The sequence below is a fragment of the Pelobates fuscus genome, chromosome 12 (assembly GCF_036172605.1).
Source record: "Pelobates fuscus isolate aPelFus1 chromosome 12, aPelFus1.pri, whole genome shotgun sequence".
NCBI classification, from domain to species: domain Eukaryota; kingdom Metazoa; phylum Chordata; class Amphibia; order Anura; family Pelobatidae; genus Pelobates; species Pelobates fuscus.
In genome coordinates this window covers 34,595,905-34,614,487 of record NC_086328.1, presented here as the reverse complement: position 1 = coordinate 34,614,487, position 18,583 = coordinate 34,595,905, and the positions used below count along the sequence as shown (strand labels likewise).

The 18,583-nt window shown below is 46.3% G+C and overlaps 1 protein-coding gene across 2 annotated transcripts in view; it reads left to right on the top strand.

The window, feature by feature from the left end:
- The window catches only part of NUP93 (nucleoporin 93), a 65,255-nt gene that overhangs the window by 16,455 nt on the left and 30,217 nt on the right, over positions 1-18,583 (top strand). The window contains exons 1-2 of one of the 2 annotated variants that reach the window (XM_063438297.1): positions 14,120-14,168; positions 17,556-17,747. In XM_063438297.1, the coding sequence (XP_063294367.1) occupies positions 17,569-17,747 (179 nt within the window). In that variant the 5' untranslated portion in view covers positions 14,120-14,168; positions 17,556-17,568. Of the gene's footprint in view, positions 1-14,119; positions 14,169-17,555; positions 17,748-18,583 lie in introns of those variants that run through there. The other variant, XM_063438298.1, reaches the window with a different exon arrangement.

Sequence of the window (18,583 nt, the reverse complement as noted above, 5' to 3'; positions counted from 1 at the left end):
ATAATTTTTTTTAATTTTTATTATTTTTAATTTTTTAAATTTCATTTAAATTATTTATTATTCGTATTTTATAATAATATATATATACAATATATATAGTTATTATATATATTATATATATACGTGTGTAAATTAATTATAAGTGTATTTTTATATTAATATATGTACATATTAATATAAAAATACACTTAGCATGACATTATATATATGATATATAGACATATATTATATAGGTATAATATATGTCTAGGGGCGGGGCCTGACAGCCAAGATGGCCGGTCGCACAATCTAAATGCTCCAGCGGTACCACATACAAACAAGCGACTAACGACCGGACCGTTACTGCTGGCAGAACTAAGTGACCAAAAACATGCTCAGGAAACCGAGAGAAGCAGAAGGATACCAGTCCGGTGTCGAAGTACGGCCCGGGGCGAACAGGCGGCCAGCGGTGGAGCGGTGCCCGAGGCCTGAGAGAAGCGGCCGATCTCTCGGCACGGGCCCTGCACACAAGCATAGCCCTGCTACCCCCCCTCTGGACCGGCGGGGGATATCCCGGCCCTCGATGGGGGCGAATACCCCTGCAACAAAGCATGGCAAAGCAACGGCACCCCAAGCAAGAAGGGCATGTTTGGGCCCCAACAAGATGGCGGCCCACACGCAATCAACCTTACCAGGCTTACAGATCGAGCCTCCCAAACGCACATGGGAGTTCCACGCACAGATCCGCGCCACTCTCTGGTCCAGGCTTCATGCCCAGAAAGGGACATTCAGAAAGGCAATGAGGGAGGTGGAGGCCTGGATCCGTCCAGCGCTCCGGCGGAGTTTAGGCGGGAATACCCCTCGCACCTCCAGAGCGGCTCCCGCTCGGTGCCGACCAACTGATCCCTCAAACAGCCACACAAACACCAGGCAGAGGAAGCAGGACTGGAGCCATACTGAAAAGAGACGCTGGAGCTGGCCCCCATCTCGCGCTGCCTCCCCGGCAGTAAAGTGGCCCCAGCGGGAACAGGTCGGGTACATACCATCAGGGGGCCCTGGATGGCGGCTTGCCTGCAACACAGGAAAGCAAAATCCACACGCAGCACCTGGAAACCCAGCCTCTAGAAGGGGCATCGGCTGACTCACGAGACTCACCCAGAGACTCTCACCTATGCGGTCTCCAACCCAAGCAGAGAGTCACTGGAACATATCCCCCGGTACCGTCAGCATCAACACACCGGCTGCACAACTGAGTACTTGAACAATCTTGGGGGTCCTGAACTTGAACTGGCTCCTGCTGGTACACTGCGCCCACTTATTAATGGAGTAAGTGTCTTTATTTACAATTCTTTATGGAGCTGCCCAAATACTAGTCATGTCCTGGTTCTCAAGAGCTCTCAGGAGTTACACAAAGCTGCAAGAACCAAAACCCATGAAAGGGAGCACATTGCATACTTCTTCATCCCTTCAACCCCTAACAGGCATGGCTGACACTGAGGGGACTAGGACTTACTACCAGGCTCACTGCCACTCAGGTTCAACTGCTCCAAATGGACCCTCACGATCATCTGCTTTTCCCCTCTGTTTTATGAACTGCTCGCCTAGGGTTCACGGGGGTATAACTAGTAGTATCTTAACTATGTCTCTGTGAGGAGAGTACCCAAGCTCAGATCTAAACAAATCTCACACTTATATACTGTTCCATTGTGTGAAATCTATTGTTTAAACAAAATGCAGTACCTACAAATGCCATGCTGATGTTACACAAATTACAAATGCGCTTTATTGTTTAGCTTGATTAGCATGTTTTAGACTGTAATAATGATATTACTGTCCTTCCAGCGAGGTCACAGTCCAACCAGCTAACCGAACCGTCATTGTCTAGCTTGCTTATCCTGTAATATTGACACCTTTGGTAGTGTTGCTGCTAGTAATAATGCTACTGCTCTGCCAACGAGGTCACACTCAATTTCGTTCAGCACACCTTCATTGTTTTATTTGCTTAGTTTGTTTAACCTGTAAGGACAACTCTACTGTTAAACTTTAAAAAAAAACAAAAAAGAGGCTGTTACTCTTGGGAATACATGCAACTATTGTGTACACTTATGCAAACTGTATGTTTTACATGCATTAACCCATCACTTTATTTTCTGTACTGAACCATCATATGCCTCAATAAAAACAAAGATTGACAAAAAAAAAAAAATATATGTCTATATATCATATATATATATACACATATATAATAATATTTTTTTTTTATTAACTTTCACTTTAAATATTTTTCTGATTTTGCACATGCAGGGAGACTGCCTGTCAGCACAGACAGTCCCCCTGCAGGCAGAGACTAGGACACCTATTGTGACCATGTGGTCGCCCTGTTGGGCGATCACATGGCCACAGGGGTCCTAAACCGCCATGGGGAGACTGTCTGGGCTGCAGGCAGTCTCCCCACACCGGGAGCACCGCTGATCGCCGCCGGGGGAACGACGGCGATCGGGTAAGTACATAGGACGGTTAGGACGGTTCAGGACCGTCACCGGTCGGCAACGCAAAAATGCCGATGACGGTCCTGAACCGTCCTCCGTCCTTAAGGGGTTAAAGACACATTACTGCTAGTATTGTTGCTGTGGAACTCTGCTATACCCTCAGACACACCAACAATATGGAACTCCTAGAAAAAAGGGACATTAGGAGAGAAAAGAGGAATACAGGGATTTAAACCCCAAATATGGACATTTGGGAGATATATAAAGTGCAGAAAGCCGGTGCCTACTCCGCCTAATGGGAAATCTGGCCCTGCCAACATTTGATATGTCTTTATTTAAAGAAACACTATAGGGTCAGGAACACAAACATGTATTCCTGACCCTATAGTGCTAAACCCACCATTAAGGTGACTTGATCCCACCCCCTTAAAAGAAATTAAAACTCACCTAATTTCTGCCCCCTTGGTGACATCATCAGAATTGGCCATTTTTAACCAATCCAATACTTTCCCATAGGGAAAAAATCGGCATGGGGCGGGGCCAAACACCATTTTGGCCAATCCACAACTCCTCATAGAGATGCATTGATTCAATGCATCTCTATGAGGAAAATTCAGCGTCCCCAGTGCAGTGTGTGGAGACGCTGAACGCCAGTGCTGCCTACTGTGCAGCACTGCCCCAGGAAGTACCTCCAGTGGCCATCTGAGGAGTGGCCACTTTGAGGTGTCCCTAGGGGAAATGTAAACCCTGCCTTTTCTCGGAAAGGCGATGATTATACTCACCAGAACAACTACATTAAGCTATAGTTGTTCTGGTGACTATAGTGTCCCTTTAATTTTCTGAAATAATTGATGTAAATACCAGATATTTAAAAGCAAGGTTAAATGTAGATGAAAACTTAGAATTCAGTTACTTTTCCTATCATCCTTTCCACTCACAAGGAAATAACCGTATTAAACCTCTTATTTCATGAATCGTATTTAATAGTAAACTATTGTGTTTAATTTCTTTCTTTTTTAAATTTAAATTTTTTTTATTTATAAGGTTCTTAGCATCTATGTCACTTTTGCCCCCCTCCACCCTGTTTTCTGAGTTAATAAAAAAACAAAAAAAAATGAATCACTAATTACCTTATTTCCACCGTTGAGACACAGACCTTGCAGTCGCACAATCTGCCTCCTTTTTCATCTGCAAGCATGCTAACTTCTTGCCGACTTCTTGTCTAATCAAATGCTTTTCACAGAAAAATACTGTGGAGAAAAAGCGCATGCACTATATTCATAGAGAAGCATGGGAACCAAACCAATGAGAAGTATCACATTTCCTGCAATGCGTGCGTATGTCAAATGTCTAGTGTCTGTCACACTGGAGATGTGTTAAGCCCCGGAATAGAAACAATGTCATATCTCTAAAACCCCAGGGGCACTGCACACAGATCTGGTTGCTCACAGTGTCCCTTTAAAGGAACACTCCAAGCATCATAACCACTACATATTGCTATAGTGGTTATGGTGTCAGGAGTGCTCAGCCACCACAATTCTGAGTATGTTCCCAGCTTTAAACAAGTAGCCCCAAGTATATTTTGATATCGGAGGGTCCTCTCTGTAATCTTAGGACACAACTAGTGAATTTTTCCGGTTCGTCTATTTTGGCCTTAAATTTGAAATATATGTTGAATTCACTTTCCACATCTCTAAGTGATGTCATGGTAGCCGTGCAAGGTCCAATCACAGGCTTCTCTATGAATGCTCTGCCTTCAAGCGAGAAGTTGCCTGCACGGAGACAATGCAAAATATACACAGATATTGACATTAGGCAGAGTTTCAGGCTGCCTAAATCACGTGTGCCAGGGATCAGTAGTCTAATTTGGGTCTTTCAAAAAGGAAGGGTAATAGGCGCTCACTATAGTAACCAGGCAGCAGTATACAGAACAAGGATTCCCCAACCTTGTGAGTGAATAGCAGAAAAAGAGAAGGCGTATACCGCGCTTATTGTTTTAAATGTAAAATATACAAAAATACATACATATGTTCTTGGATATTCCAATTAATCGTGACCTCAAAGAGAAATAGAAATAAAAAGATAATAGCGCAATACAGCAAATGTTGTTTAAAAGATAGATGATAAGTAACTAAGTACAGTCCACTCACATGAAATAGAGCTATAACAGAGCTCTACTGTAAAGCGCTTGGACGGTACAATCCCCGTCTTTGGATTTGTGGTGGTTGCCGCAGATGTTTTCAAGGTGCCATATGTATAGTTGGTATAAAAAGAAAAGATAGCAGCAATATGGTGAAGTAAGTCCAAATGGTAAAAATAAATAATAAATGGTAATGTACTTACACTTTCCAGAGCATGTAACCTGCTCTAGCGTAAACAGCTTAGGTGGTATGATCCCCACCAAGGATATACAGGATACCAGGAAATGAAGATTATAAGTCTAGAAAGTAACTTAAAAGTATACTTTAATATAAACAAACTAAACAATGAAATCTAAAATATAGATATAAAATATAGTCCCACTTAACGCGTTTCGCCTAATAGGCTTCTTCAGAAGTGTGGTGTGAAGTTCAAACAGTCCGTTTATATATCTTCATTGATGAATAGATGATTTCCTGGTGAGATGACTTCCGGGTTTCGGCTTTGTGCTGACACGCATGCGTCAGACCGGAAATGGCGCGACATCCGTGTCGCACCGGAAGTGATGCGATGTTCCAATTCAGGCCGGGAATGGCCGAGGCGTATCCATAAGGGGAGGGGGGAGCGTGATACCGTGACGCTCTTGGGACGCACGCATTACCAGGAAGTGGTGTGCGTAGCGTTCCAGACGTCACTCACCCCAAAGTCCAGTCTAAAAGAGAGTATGGGCTGTAGTAATAGGAATATGGCGTGGCGGCCATATTTGATAAGGGCAATAGTCCGTGGATATAAAAAAACACATAATAACACAATGTTAGATGATAATAGTGATACAAGCAATGTATACAGGAAAGGTAAACACTATAATAATATATAATAACATTAATAAAAGCAAGGATCATATAGTCAGAATATAAACAGGGATAAAGGGGCAGCCTCACTAAATGGTGAATATCTCTGAGATGGATTTGGTGACAATAGCTTATACAGAATAGACTAGTTATCATACACAATTCTCTGGATATAAATATTGAGAATAAGTGCACCCAATTTATAGATATTAGGGCATATTCTGAGAAAGGATGGACAAAAATTAGTGGAGTGAGAAAAAGTAAAAACTTATAGCTTAAAACTATAGAATAAAAAATAATATATATTAAAACTTAAAGCTATAAGTTTTTACTTTTTCTCACTCCACTAATTTTTGTCCATCCTTTCTCAGAATATGCCCTAATATCTATAAATTGGGTGCACTTATTCTCAATATTTATATCCAGAGAATTGTGTATGATAACTAGTCTATTCTGTATAAGCTATTGTCACCAAATCCATCTCAGAGATATTCACCATTTAGTGAGGCTGCCCCTTTATCCCTGTTTATATTCTGACTATATGATCCTTGCTTTTATTAATGTTATTATATATTATTATAGTGTTTACCTTTCCTGTGTACATTGCTTGTATCACTATTATCATCTAACATTGTGTTATTATGTGTTTTTTTATATCCACGGACTATTGCCCTTATCAAATATGGCCGCCACGCCATATTCCTATTACTACAGCCCATACTCTCTTTTAGACTGGACTTTGGGGTGAGTGACGTCTGGAACGCTACGCACACCACTTCCTGGTAATGCGTGCGTCCCAAGAGCGTCACGGTATCACGCTCCCCCCTCCCCTTATGGATACGCCGCGGCCATTCCCGGCCTGAATTGGAACATCGCATCACTTCCGGTGCGACACGGATGTCGCGCCATTTCCGGTCTGACGCATGCGTGTCAGCACAAAGCCGAAACCCGGAAGTCATCTCACCAGGAAATCATCTATTCATCAATGAAGATATATAAACGGACTGTTTGAACTTCACACCACACTTCTGAAGAAGCCTATTAGGGGAAACGCGTTAAGTGGGACTATATTTTATATCTATATTTTAGATTTCATTGTTTAGTTTGTTTATATTAAAGTATACTTTTAAGTTACTTTCTAGACTTATAATCTTAATTTCCTGGTATCCTGTATATCCTTGGTGGGGATCATACCACCTAAGCTGTTTACACTAGAGCAGGTTACATGCTCTGGAAAGTGTAAGTACATTACTAGTTATTATTTATTTTTACCATTTGGACTTACTTCACCATATTGCTGCTATCTTTTCTTTTTATACCAACTATACATATGGCACCTTGAAAACATCTGCAACCACCACAAATCCAAAGACGGGGATTGTACCGTCCAAGCGCTTTACAGTAGAGCTCTGTTATAGCTCTATTTCATGTGAGTGGACTGTACTTAGTTACTTATCATCTATCTTTTAAACAACATTTGCTGTATTGCGCTATTATCTTTTTATTTCTATTTCTCTTTGAGGTCACGATTAATTGGAATATCCAAGAACATATGTATGTATTTTTGTATATTTTACATTTAAAACAATAAGCGCGGTATACGCCTTCTCTTTTTCTATTTTGGGTCTTTGCTGCCCTAGGCATGACGGAACTCGGGCATCCCCTAATTTAAATTTGCCACACCCCTGCCTGCCAAGACTACACCTCTTCCTGTTAAAGACTAACACACACTGTAGCGGATTGCTGATTTCCCACAGCTTAACTCCACTGGTATATTAAAAGAATGCAGGCACAAGTAATAAATCCAAGAGAGTATCCAGCACAATCGGCAATAAAATCCAATAGTATCCCATCACCTTTCCCAATCACTGGATGACACACAGTATCAGGAGTAGAACTGAAGTTTAATGGCAACATTCCTGCTTTTATGAGATTCTCCCATGCAAGGGAGGGACTCACCATAATTATTACAGTAACCAATCCCATAGACGTTACCTCCCACACATTTATGGGAGATACACCTTTAAATTTGGTACCCCCTGGTAGCCCTGATCTGGGTGAGGAACATATTAAAAAATCACCCAGATCAGACCAGGGGTTCGGGAGTTATGAGAAGGTAAAGATTTGACCGACCGCATGGGTAAAGTAGCCGAAAATAGTTCCATGAGATCTGGCCCTGCGGTCGGTCTCTGTTCGTGCCTCAAAAGTCCCGAAAGGCTATGCCATCCATATTTAAGAGTTGGTAACCGGATGAATCCCCTAGTTCCTGGCCTTCATCCTACCGAATGACGGGCCGTTCGTGTGTTTCCATCGGTACTTTCTGAAGCCCTGGAGGTCTTAGTGGTGTTCGGTTAGTCGAGTGTCCGTTTTGAGTTCCAGACACTCGACGACCAAACACCGCTGTTCGCGGGTTTAAGATGGCCGCGGCCACCCAGGGAATATAGCAGAGTGCTCGTGCATACAAGGGAATGTAACAAGCAATCAGGGAGGTAAATTACATCCACTCTTCACACCAGGGTGGTCCGGTTGTTCGGTAGTTTAGTTCGTATGGTGAATATAGCTGTTCACATGCAAGCTGGTATATCTTTATACCGAACAAAGTATGGCCACATTTAGTTGTATGTAATTCTGTATAATCCAGGCACAGGGAAAACTATTACGTGCCAACAATAAAAGGGAATAGATTGGACAGCCAAAGGGGTTCTGCTACACACACATTGACAGACACACACACACTGATTTGACACAATCTGACAGACACACACACTCACAGACACACACAATCACTGACAGACAAGCAGACACACACCCACTCACTCTCTGACAGACACACACCCACTCACTCTCTGACAGACACACACCCACCCACTCATAGACACACACACAATCACTCAGACACACAGGCTTCCTCACAGGCACACACTGACAAACACACACAGACACACAGGGTCCCTCACAAATACACACAGGCTCAGTCACAGACACACACTGACAGACATACACAGACAGATATACACATAGACTCACTGACAGACACACACTGACAGATATACACACACAGACTCACTGACAGGCAGACAGACACACACGCATCTCTGCCATAGGACATTGTTATGCTGTATATAGTGACAAAACTATGCTTTTCAAAATAATGAACCAAGCAGTCTACAGTAAACCGCCACATGCAATGCACATTTTCGCCTCTCCCAGCACTCACAGATTATTTATTTTAACTTTAATTGAAAATCACCCAGCCTACATACCTTTTGGGAGAGCTGGGTGGATTTTTTACCTGGGTTCCAGTGAGGCTGCTGGCCAGGCTGTTTGGGCAGGCAGGCGGCGAGGGAGCGCTGATTTGTGAGTTCTCCCTGCTTGCGCGCCGCAGAGTGATGCTGGGAGTCATAATATGACGCCCGACTGGACCACAGCTAGCTGCCTGCCACCAGGCTAACAAGACATTTGCTTGGGCATTGGTTTTTGCCGCCCCCTTGAAAGTGCCGCCCAAGGCAAACGCCTTGTTTGCCTCGCGGCAAATACGTCACTGCCGGGAATGCAGATAACTCTTTATGTGCTGTATTTCAAGCAGAAACACTGCACATACACTGATCAGCCACAGCATTAATACCACCGGCCTAATGTCATGTAGGTCCCCCTCGTACTGCCAAAACAGCTCTAATGCTTCAAGGGATGGGTTCCACAGCCTCTGAACGTGTCCTGTGGTAATTGCCATAAAAACATTAGCAGCAGATCCTTGGTCCTTGTATGTGGTCTGCAACAATTTTTCTAGGTAGATAGCATGTGTCAAAGTAACATTCACATGAATGCCTGGATCCAAGGTTTCCCAGCAGAACATTGCCCAGAGCATAACACTGCCCATATCGGCCTGCCTTCTTCCTATAGTGCCTTCTGCTGCCATCTCTCCCCTAGGTAAATGACGCACACAAAGCCAGTAATCCACCTGTTCTAAATGAAAACTTGATTCATCAGACCAGGCAACCTTCTTCTATTGCTCTATGGTCCATTTCTGACGCTCATGTCCCCATTGAAGGCGCTTTTAGAGGTGGACAAGGGTCATCATGGGCACTCTGACCAGTCTGTGGCTACGCAGCTCCATACGCAGCAAACTGCAATGCACATTGTGTACGGACACCTTTTTCTCATAAGCAGCAATACATTTTTGAGCTCTGTGTGATAAGATCAGATTGGCTAGCCTTTACTCCCCATGTGCAAGAATGAATCTTGGGCAGTGGGCACCCATGACCCTGACAATGGTTTCCCAGTCCTTCCTTGCACCACTTTTGGTAGGTACATACCACTGCATACACAAGACTTCCCGTTTTGGAGATGATTTGACCCATTTAAGAATGTACTGTTTACTTGCTGCCTAATATATCCCCTTAACAGGTGCTGTTGTAAAGATATAATCAATGTTATTCACTTCACGTGTTAGTGGTTTTAATGTTGTGGATGATCAATGTGCATATTCCTACCACCATAACCACTTCAAATCACTAAAGTGGTCATGGTGGTTAGTGTATCCCTTTAATAACTCCTTACAGTATTAGTTATATAAAATCTACAAATTAAGATGTGATTTGAATGAAAAGACTCAAAATGTCTCACATTAAAGAGCCCAAGTTGTCTTCGTATATAAACTGTATGTTATGATAGGGGTAAGGTACAGCTGAAAACACACACAAATAAATATATATATATATCAGCTCATTTGGATGATGTTTGAGGTTGGTGATAAAATGGTTAAATCACAATTTTCACGCATGTGCTTTTGTGTAGCGGTTTTGGAATATGTGATTTACTAATAATGTTATAGTTTAATTAAGCACACCAAATTTTGCCCAATTTATATTTGTCCTGTAACTTCCCAAAATACCTGAAATCCTGGTCATATGAGGAATTTTCACAATCTGGACTAATAAGTGGATCTATGTAGAGTTATTTTTGTTGTTGCATTATTTGTGTAGAAATTATTAGAAGTAAAACTATGAAGCAATGCTGGTGTTCGGGTGTGGACACTTGGTGTTTGAGTGTCAGTGTTGGGTCCATGTGGACACACTGTATCTCCAGATGTGTTTGCTGAGATGATTTGATTTTAAGTAGCATCGTAAAATGTAAAACTGTATTTTTCTGTTCCTTAATCTGCATTTTGTATAAATGTTGTTTTTACTGCAGCACCACTGTTAATCAATTCATGTTCCGGGTGTGCCCCAATCTCCACCCTTTTTTTTAGGTATTTGGTTGTGTTCATTGCATTACTGGCCCAACCATAAGATGGCACATGTAGCTGCCTTAGTGGGTAACGGACAGGCGGACAAAATATCCAGGCTCTGGGCGAACTGCAGGCTGCTCCCCCTCCTGCCAGTCATTTCATGTAGTGTGGCCGCACGGACCGTGATACAGGATCTTCCGTATCCTCTACCTAGTCTGGCAAGAAGCTGTTCGCTGGGAGCAACAAACTGCTTCCTGTAAGACTGGATAGAGGATTCAAAAGATCCTATGGTCTGCGCAGCCACGTTACGTTGAACTAAGAAGGCAGAGGAGAATAGATGGGGAGGAAGAGACTACAAAAGGGGGGGAGACACAAAAGGGTCTGGGGAAGGTGATAAAAAGAAACTCAAAAATACTAGGGAAGGAGAGTATGAGACACTCAGAGGGGCTGGGAAGGGGAAAAAGAGACATGCAAGGGGGCTGGTTGAGAGAAAGAGATACAAAGGGCTGAGGGGGAGAGATACATAAAAAGGTGGTGGGGAGACACACAGAAGGACTGGGAAAGGGGAAAAGGAGAGACACAAAGGGGCTGGCGAAGGGGAGAAAGAGACACACAAAGAGGGGTAACACGAAGAGCAGGAAGTAAGATACACACAAAGGGGCTTGAGGGAGGTAAGAGACACACATAGGGGCTGGGGGTAAGTAAGAGGAGCAGAGGGACGTAAAAGCCACACAAAGGGGGAAAGTAAGACACATGAGGGGTTGTAAGAAACACACACTTGGATGTATAAAACACACAAAGGGGAAAAAATGGGGGATAAACATGGAAGTAAGACACAAAAAAGGGGTAAGGTAAAATACAAAGGGTAAGACATTCAAAAGTCATGGTTAAGAGACACCGAAGTAAAGATGCTTTGGGAGAGGCAGTAAAATGCATCTTTGCCTGTGTATCCAAAATTCCTTTTACTGATTCCGTGAGTCTCAGTGTTGGAGATGTATGGGTATTCGTGTTGGGGAGTGTTTGGTATCAGTGCAGGCTGGGTTGTTTGAGTGTGTTCAATGGGTGTCAGTGTTGGGTTGTTGAGTGGTTTCATTAGATGAGATAAGTTCATTGGGTGTTGGCAGAATTGTCCCATGATTTTGGGCCCAGCAAAAAGGAGCCCCTGATCCTGTCTGCATCTCGGGAATGGAGCTATCAGTAGTCCAAGTAGTCTACAAGAAAGTGGTTTTATTTATTATCTTTCCCCGTTTTTGGTGATTGTGTCAGTCTGTCGGTGTCTTTGTGTCTGTCTCTTTGTGTTTGAATGTGTTCATTGGTTGTCTCTTGTTTGTTTATTGCAGTAGTAACTCCTCGTCCCAACTATGTTTTGGGGTGTGCTTATTGAATGTCATTATTGGGTTTGCTATATTGTGGTGTCTGGGTGTCACAGTTGGGTTTGAGGTGTGTAGGTGTAAGTCAAGGTTTGTGTGGGTGTCAGTGTTTATGTAAGTTTAGGGGTGTCAGTATTTGTGTCAGTTTAGGGGTGTCAGTATTTGTGTCAGTTTAGGGGTGTCAGTATTTGTGTCAGTTTAGGGGTGTCAGTGTTTGGGTGTCAGTTTAGGGGTGTCAGTGTTTGGGTGTCAGTTTAGGGGTGTTGGTGTTTGGGTGTCAGTTTAGGGGTGTTGGTGTTTGGGTGTCAGTTTAGGGGTGTTGGTGTTTCGGTGTCAATTTAGGGGTGTCAGTATTTGTGTCAGTTTAGGGGTGTCAGTGTTAGCGTGTCAGTATTTGTGTCAGTTTAGGGGTGTCAGTATTTGTGTCAGTTTAGGGGTGTCAGTGTTAGTGTGTCAGTTTAGGGGTGTCAGTGTTAGTGTGTCAGTTTAGGGGTGTCACTGTTTGGGTGTCAGTTTAGGGGTGTCCGTATTTGTGTCAGTTTAGTGGTGTCAGTGTTAGTTTAGAGGTGTCACGGTTTGGTGTCAGTGTTTGGGTGTGAGTTTAGGGGTGTCACTGTTTGGGTGTCAGTGTTATGTCACTGTTTGGGTGTCAGTGTTATGTCACTGTTTGGGTGTCAGTGTTATGTCACTGTTTGGGTGTCAGTGTTATGTCACTGTTTGGGTGTCAGTTTAGGGATGTCAGTGTTATGTCACTGTTTGGGTGTCAGTTTAGGGGTGTCCGTATTTGTGTCAGTTTAGGGGCGTCAGTGTTAGTTTAGAGGTGTCACTGTTTGGTGTCAGTGTTTGGGTGTGAGTTTAGGGGTGTCACTGTTTGGGTGTCAGTGTTATGTCACTGTTTGGGTGTCAGTTTAGGAGTGTCAGTGTTATGTCACCGTTTGGGTGTCAGTTTAGGGGTGTCAGTGTTATGTCACTGTTTGGGTGTCAGTTTAGGGGTGTCTGTATTTGTCTCAGTTTAGGGGTGTCAGTGTTAGTTTAGAGGTGTCACTGTTTGGTGTCAGTGTTTGGGTGTGAGTTTAGGGGTGTCACTGTTTGGGTGTCAGTGTTATGTCACTGTTTGGGTGTGAGTTTAGGGGTGTCAGTATTTGTGTCAGTTTAGGGGTGTCAGTGTTAGTGTGTCAGTATTTGTGTCAGTGTTAGTGTGTCAGTTTAGGGGTGTCAGTGTTTGGGTGTCAGTTTAGGAGTGTCACTGTTTGGGTGTCAGTTTAGTGGTGTCAGTATTTGTGTCAGTTTAGGGGTGTCAGTGTAAGTGTGTCAGTTTAGGAGTGTCACTGTTTGGGTGTCAGGTTAGTGGTGTCAGTATTTGTGTCAGTTTAGGGGTGTCAGTGTAAGTGTCTCAGTTTAGGGGTGTCACTGTTTGGGTGTTAGTGTTAGTGTGTCAGTTTAGGGGTGTCAGTTTAGGGGTGTCAGTATTTGTGTCAGTTTAGGGGTGTCAGTGTTAGTGTGTCAGTTTAGGGGTGTCAGTATAGGGGTGTCAGTATAGGGGTGTCAGTGTTAATGTCAGTGTTTGGGTGTCAGTTTAGGGGTGTCACTGTTTGGGTGTCAGTTTAGGGGTGTCCGTATTTGTGTCAGTTTAGGGGTGTTAGTTTAGAGGTGTCACTGTTTGGTGTCAGTGTTTGGGTGTGAGTTTAGGGGTGTCACTGTTTGGGTGTCAGTGTTATGTCACTGTTGTGGTGTCAGTTTAGGGGTGTCAGTGTTATGTCAATGTTTGGGTAACGGTGTTGGGGATTTTGAGAATCTGGGTGTAAGTCTAGGTTTGTCTGTGTGTCAGTGTTTGTGTATTTGTGTGTCAGTGTTAGTGTCAGTCTAGGTTTGTGTGGGTGTCACTGTTGGCTAATTGATAATGCTGCGATGATATAATGGTGGTGATATGTTATAATATAATCCGTCTCGGTCCATGCAGTGGTTACTGTGTATTTTCTGAAATTCTTGCCTAACAGACAGACAGAGCGACATCCTGTTAGCCTGTTCGGTGTCAATAAAGTTTATTGCACGCGCGAAGCATTCTGGGAGAGTCAGAAGGAAGGTGGCCGCGCGAACCAGCGATTTATGCCAGGTGGGAGATTACAGCATGGAAATCCGGACAGACAGACAGTCAGAGAACTACAGACAGACATAGAACTACAGACAGACAGAGTGCCTCATTGAGAGACAGGCAGACAGAGTGCCTCATTGAGAGACAGGCAGACAGAGTGCCTCATTGAGAGACAGGCAGACAGAGTGCCTCATTGAGAGACAGGCAGGGAGAGTGCCTCATTGAGAGACAGGCAGGGAGAGTGCCTCATTGAGAGACAGGCAGGGAGAGTGCCTCATTGAGAGACAGGCAGGGAGAGTGCCTCATTGAGAGACAGGCAGGGAGAGTGCCTCATTGAGAGACAGGCAGGGAGAGTGCCTCATTGAGAGACAGGCAGGGAGAGTGCCTCATTGAGAGACAGGCAGGGAGAGTGCCTCATTGAGAGACAGGCAGGGAGAGTGCCACACTGAGAGACAGGCAGGGAGAGTGCCACACTGAGAGGCAGGCAGGCAGGGAGAGTGCCACACTGAGAGGCAGGCAGGCAGGGAGAGTGCCACACTGAGAGGCAGGCAGGGAGAGTGCCACACTGAGAGGCAGGCAGGGAGAGTGCCACACTGAGAGGCAGGCAGGGAGAGTGCCACACTGAGAGGCAGGCAGGGAGAGTGCCACACTGAGAGGCAGGCAGGGAGAGTGCCACACTGAGAGGCAGGCAGGGAGAGTGCCACACTGAGAGGCAGGCAGGGAGAGTGCCACACTGAGAGGCAGGCAGGGAGAGTGCCACACTGAGAGGCAGGCAGGGAGAGTGCCACACTGAGAGGCAGGCAGGGAGAGTGCCTCATTGAGAGGCAGGCAGGGAGAGTGCCACACTGAGAGGCAGGCAGGGAGAGTGCCACACTGAGAGGCAGGCAGGGAGAGTGCCACACTGAGAGGCAGGCAGGGAGAGTGCCTCACTGAGGGACAGGCAGGCAGGGAGAGTGCCTCACTGAGGGACAGGCAGGCAGGGAGAGTGCCTCACTGAGGGACAGGCAGGCAGGGAGAGTGCCTCACTGAGGGACAGGCAGGCAGGGAGAGTGCCTCACTGAGGGACAGGCAGGCAGGGAGAGTGCCTCACTGAGGGACAGGCAGGCAGGGAGAGTGCCTCACTGAGGGACAGGCAGGGAGAGTGCCTCACTGAGGGACAGGCAGGGAGAGTGCCTCATTGAGAGACAGGCAGACAGAGTGCCTCATTGAGAGACAGGCAGGGAGAGTGCCTCATTGAGAGACAGGCAGGGAGAGTGCCTCATTGAGAGACAGGCAGGGAGAGTGCCTCATTGAGAGACAGGCAGGGAGAGTGCCTCATTGAGAGACAGGCAGGGAGAGTGCCTCATTGAGAGACAGGCAGGGAGAGTGCCTCATTGAGAGACAGGCAGGGAGAGTGCCTCATTGAGAGACAGGCAGGGAGAGTGCCTCATTGAGAGACAGGCAGGGAGAGTGCCACACTGAGAGGCAGGCAGGGAGAGTGCCACACTGAGAGGCAGGCAGGCAGGGAGAGTGCCACACTGAGAGGCAGGCAGGGAGAGTGCCACACTGAGAGGCAGGCAGGGAGAGTGCCACACTGAGAGGCAGGCAGGGAGAGTGCCACACTGAGAGGCAGGCAGGGAGAGTGCCACACTGAGAGGCAGGCAGGGAGAGTGCCACACTGAGGGACAGGCAGGCAGGGAGAGTGCCTCACTGAGGGACAGGCAGGCAGGGAGAGTGCCTCACTGAGGGACAGGCAGGCAGGGAGAGTGCCTCACTGAGGGACAGGCAGGCAGGGAGAGTGCCTCACTGAGGGACAGGCAGGCAGGGAGAGTGCCTCACTGAGGGACAGGCAGGCAGGGAGAGTGCCTCACTGAGGGACAGGCAGGCAGGGAGAGTGCCTCACTGAGGGACAGGCAGGCAGGGAGAGTGCCTCACTGAGGGACAGGCAGGCAGGGAGAGTGCCTCACTGAGGGACAGGCAGGCAGGGAGAGTGCCTCACTGAGGGACAGGCAGGCAGGGAGAGTGCCTCACTGAGGGACAGGCAGGCAGGGAGAGTGCCTCACTGAGGGACAGGCAGGCAGGGAGAGTGCCTCACTGAGGGACAGGCAGGCAGGGAGAGTGCCTCACTGAGGGACAGGCAGGCAGGGAGAGTGCCTCACTGAGGGACAGGCAGGCAGGGAGAATGCCTCACTGAGGGACAGGCAGGCAGGGAGAGTGCCTCACTGAGGGACAGGCAGGCAGGGAGAGTGCCTCACTGAGGGACAGGCAGGCAGGGAGAGTGCCTCACTGAGGGACAGGCAGGCAGGGAGAGTGCCTCACTGAGGGACAGGCAGGCAGGGAGAGTGCCTCACTGAGGGACAGGCAGGCAGGGAGAGTGCCTCACTGAGGGACAGGCAGGCAGGGAGAGTGCCTCACTGAGGGACAGGCAGGCAGGGAGAGTGCCTCACTGAGGGACAGGCAGGCAGGGAGAGTGTCCCATTGAGGGACAGGCAGGCAGGGAGAGTGCCTCACTGAGGGACAGGCAGGCAGGGAGAGTGCCTCACTGAGGGACAGGCAGGCAGGGAGAGTGTCCCATTGAGGGACAGGCAGGCAGGGAGAGTGTCCCATTGAGGGACAGGCAGGCAGGGAGAGTGTCCCATTGAGGGACAGGCAGGGAGAGTGTCCCATTGAGGGACAGGCAGGCAGGGAGAGTGCCATAGTGAGATGATTGGGCGAAGAGGGGGCAGACAGGCAGGCAGGGGGAGTTCCACAGTGAGAGAAAGGCAGACTGGCAAGGAAAGGGCCCCAGGGTGAGTGCCACAATGAGAAGGAGGCTGGTAGGGAGAATGCCATAGTGAGATGGGTGGGCAGAGAGGGGGCAGACAGGGAGAGTTCCACAGTAAGAGATGGACACGGAGAGCGCCCCAATAAAAATGGGGAGGGGGGCATACAAACAGAGAGAATTCCCCCAATGAGTGAGAGAGGACAGAGATAATGCCACCAATGGAGGGTGGGGGGCAGACAGGGAGAATGCCACCAATCGGAAGGGAGACAGAAAGAATGCCTAAAGGGGATCTTTGCCAATTTGTAGCAATAGGTGAAGCTTCAGAAAAGTTCAATATCTGTTGTAAGCTACTTTACCCAGAGTCCACCAGTCACAATAATCCCTCAGCAGACATTGACAGTAGAAGACAAAATATAAATAAAGTCTGGGTGTGGTGGAGTATAATCATTATAACACATGGGGCCAAGGAATTACTTTAAGAAAGAATTGTGTGCATATAGGCAAATCCAGAAGAGCCTTATTGACTTGTTTTGCTGTGTTAGGTATTTCTCAAGGTAAACATTATTTATGTGTCCATGGTTTAGTCTTCTTGATCACGCTATTTTTTTAGTATTAAAACCCATGCTGTGGCCCTTCTGTCTTACTAAATGTTTTCTCCGCCGCAGCTCTTTAACAGCCATGGACGGGGAAGGGTTTGGAGAACTGCTGCAGCAAGCAGAGCAACTCAATGCAGAGACTGAGGGAGTTACAGAGCTTCCCCATGTGGAAAGAAATCTTCAGGAGATCCAGCAGGCTGGAGAGAGGCTGCGTTCCAGGAACATGACCCGCACCTCACAGGAATCTGCTAACGTCAAAGCGTAAGCATCCAAAATCGGCATTGTGAATAAGAACGCAATTCCTGGGGCTGCTAATTGTCATCTGTAGTCACAGTTACTATAGTTACTGAACACTGAATCTTACTTTCCCGCATTGGGGATTACGAATGCAGGAGACGTGGTATTTGGGCCGGAAGGGGAAAAAGCTTGGGATCCGAAACTGGAAAGAGGTCATCACAAATGTATCAAGCAACCACATTGAATACATACATTTAATTGTAGTAAAATAAAAAAATATAAAATTGTATGTCCCCAAATGGCAGTCACAAATAAGTGAGGCAAGTCACAAACCAACCAGGAATAACTGTAATAAAAATAATGTAACAAGGGGACAAAATCTGCAGACAGGCCTTCCTAAATGGGGTGTCAGCCTGGTGTGCGTGTCACTAAGGGCTGCCCATGCCTAGAGCATTGTTAAAGCACTATCACACAGACTCGGCACAGAGTTTAGTTTGTGCGGTGTGAGAACTTGTTGATATAGGAAACGAACTCCAAATCCCAGACTGTTGGGAGTGTAACGAGAACTAGGTAGTCTGATGCTTATCTTGAAATCCAGACTTTTCCTGATACGTTGTACTTCACGTCTCCAGTTGCCCCAGGAACCACCACATCTTCCAGACAGGTATCAATCCCTCTGCCCGCACTGTCTGCCAAAACTACCTTTACTACTACTTGCAGCTCACAGGCAAAGTAGATCTTTGCTTCGAGGTCCTCAGGAGCAGGGAATAGTGCTGCCTGAAAGCAGGTGTTTAATAAAATTCTGCTTCCGGAATCTCAGACAAAACATACAGTTCCTAATGGAATTGCTACGCAGTGTT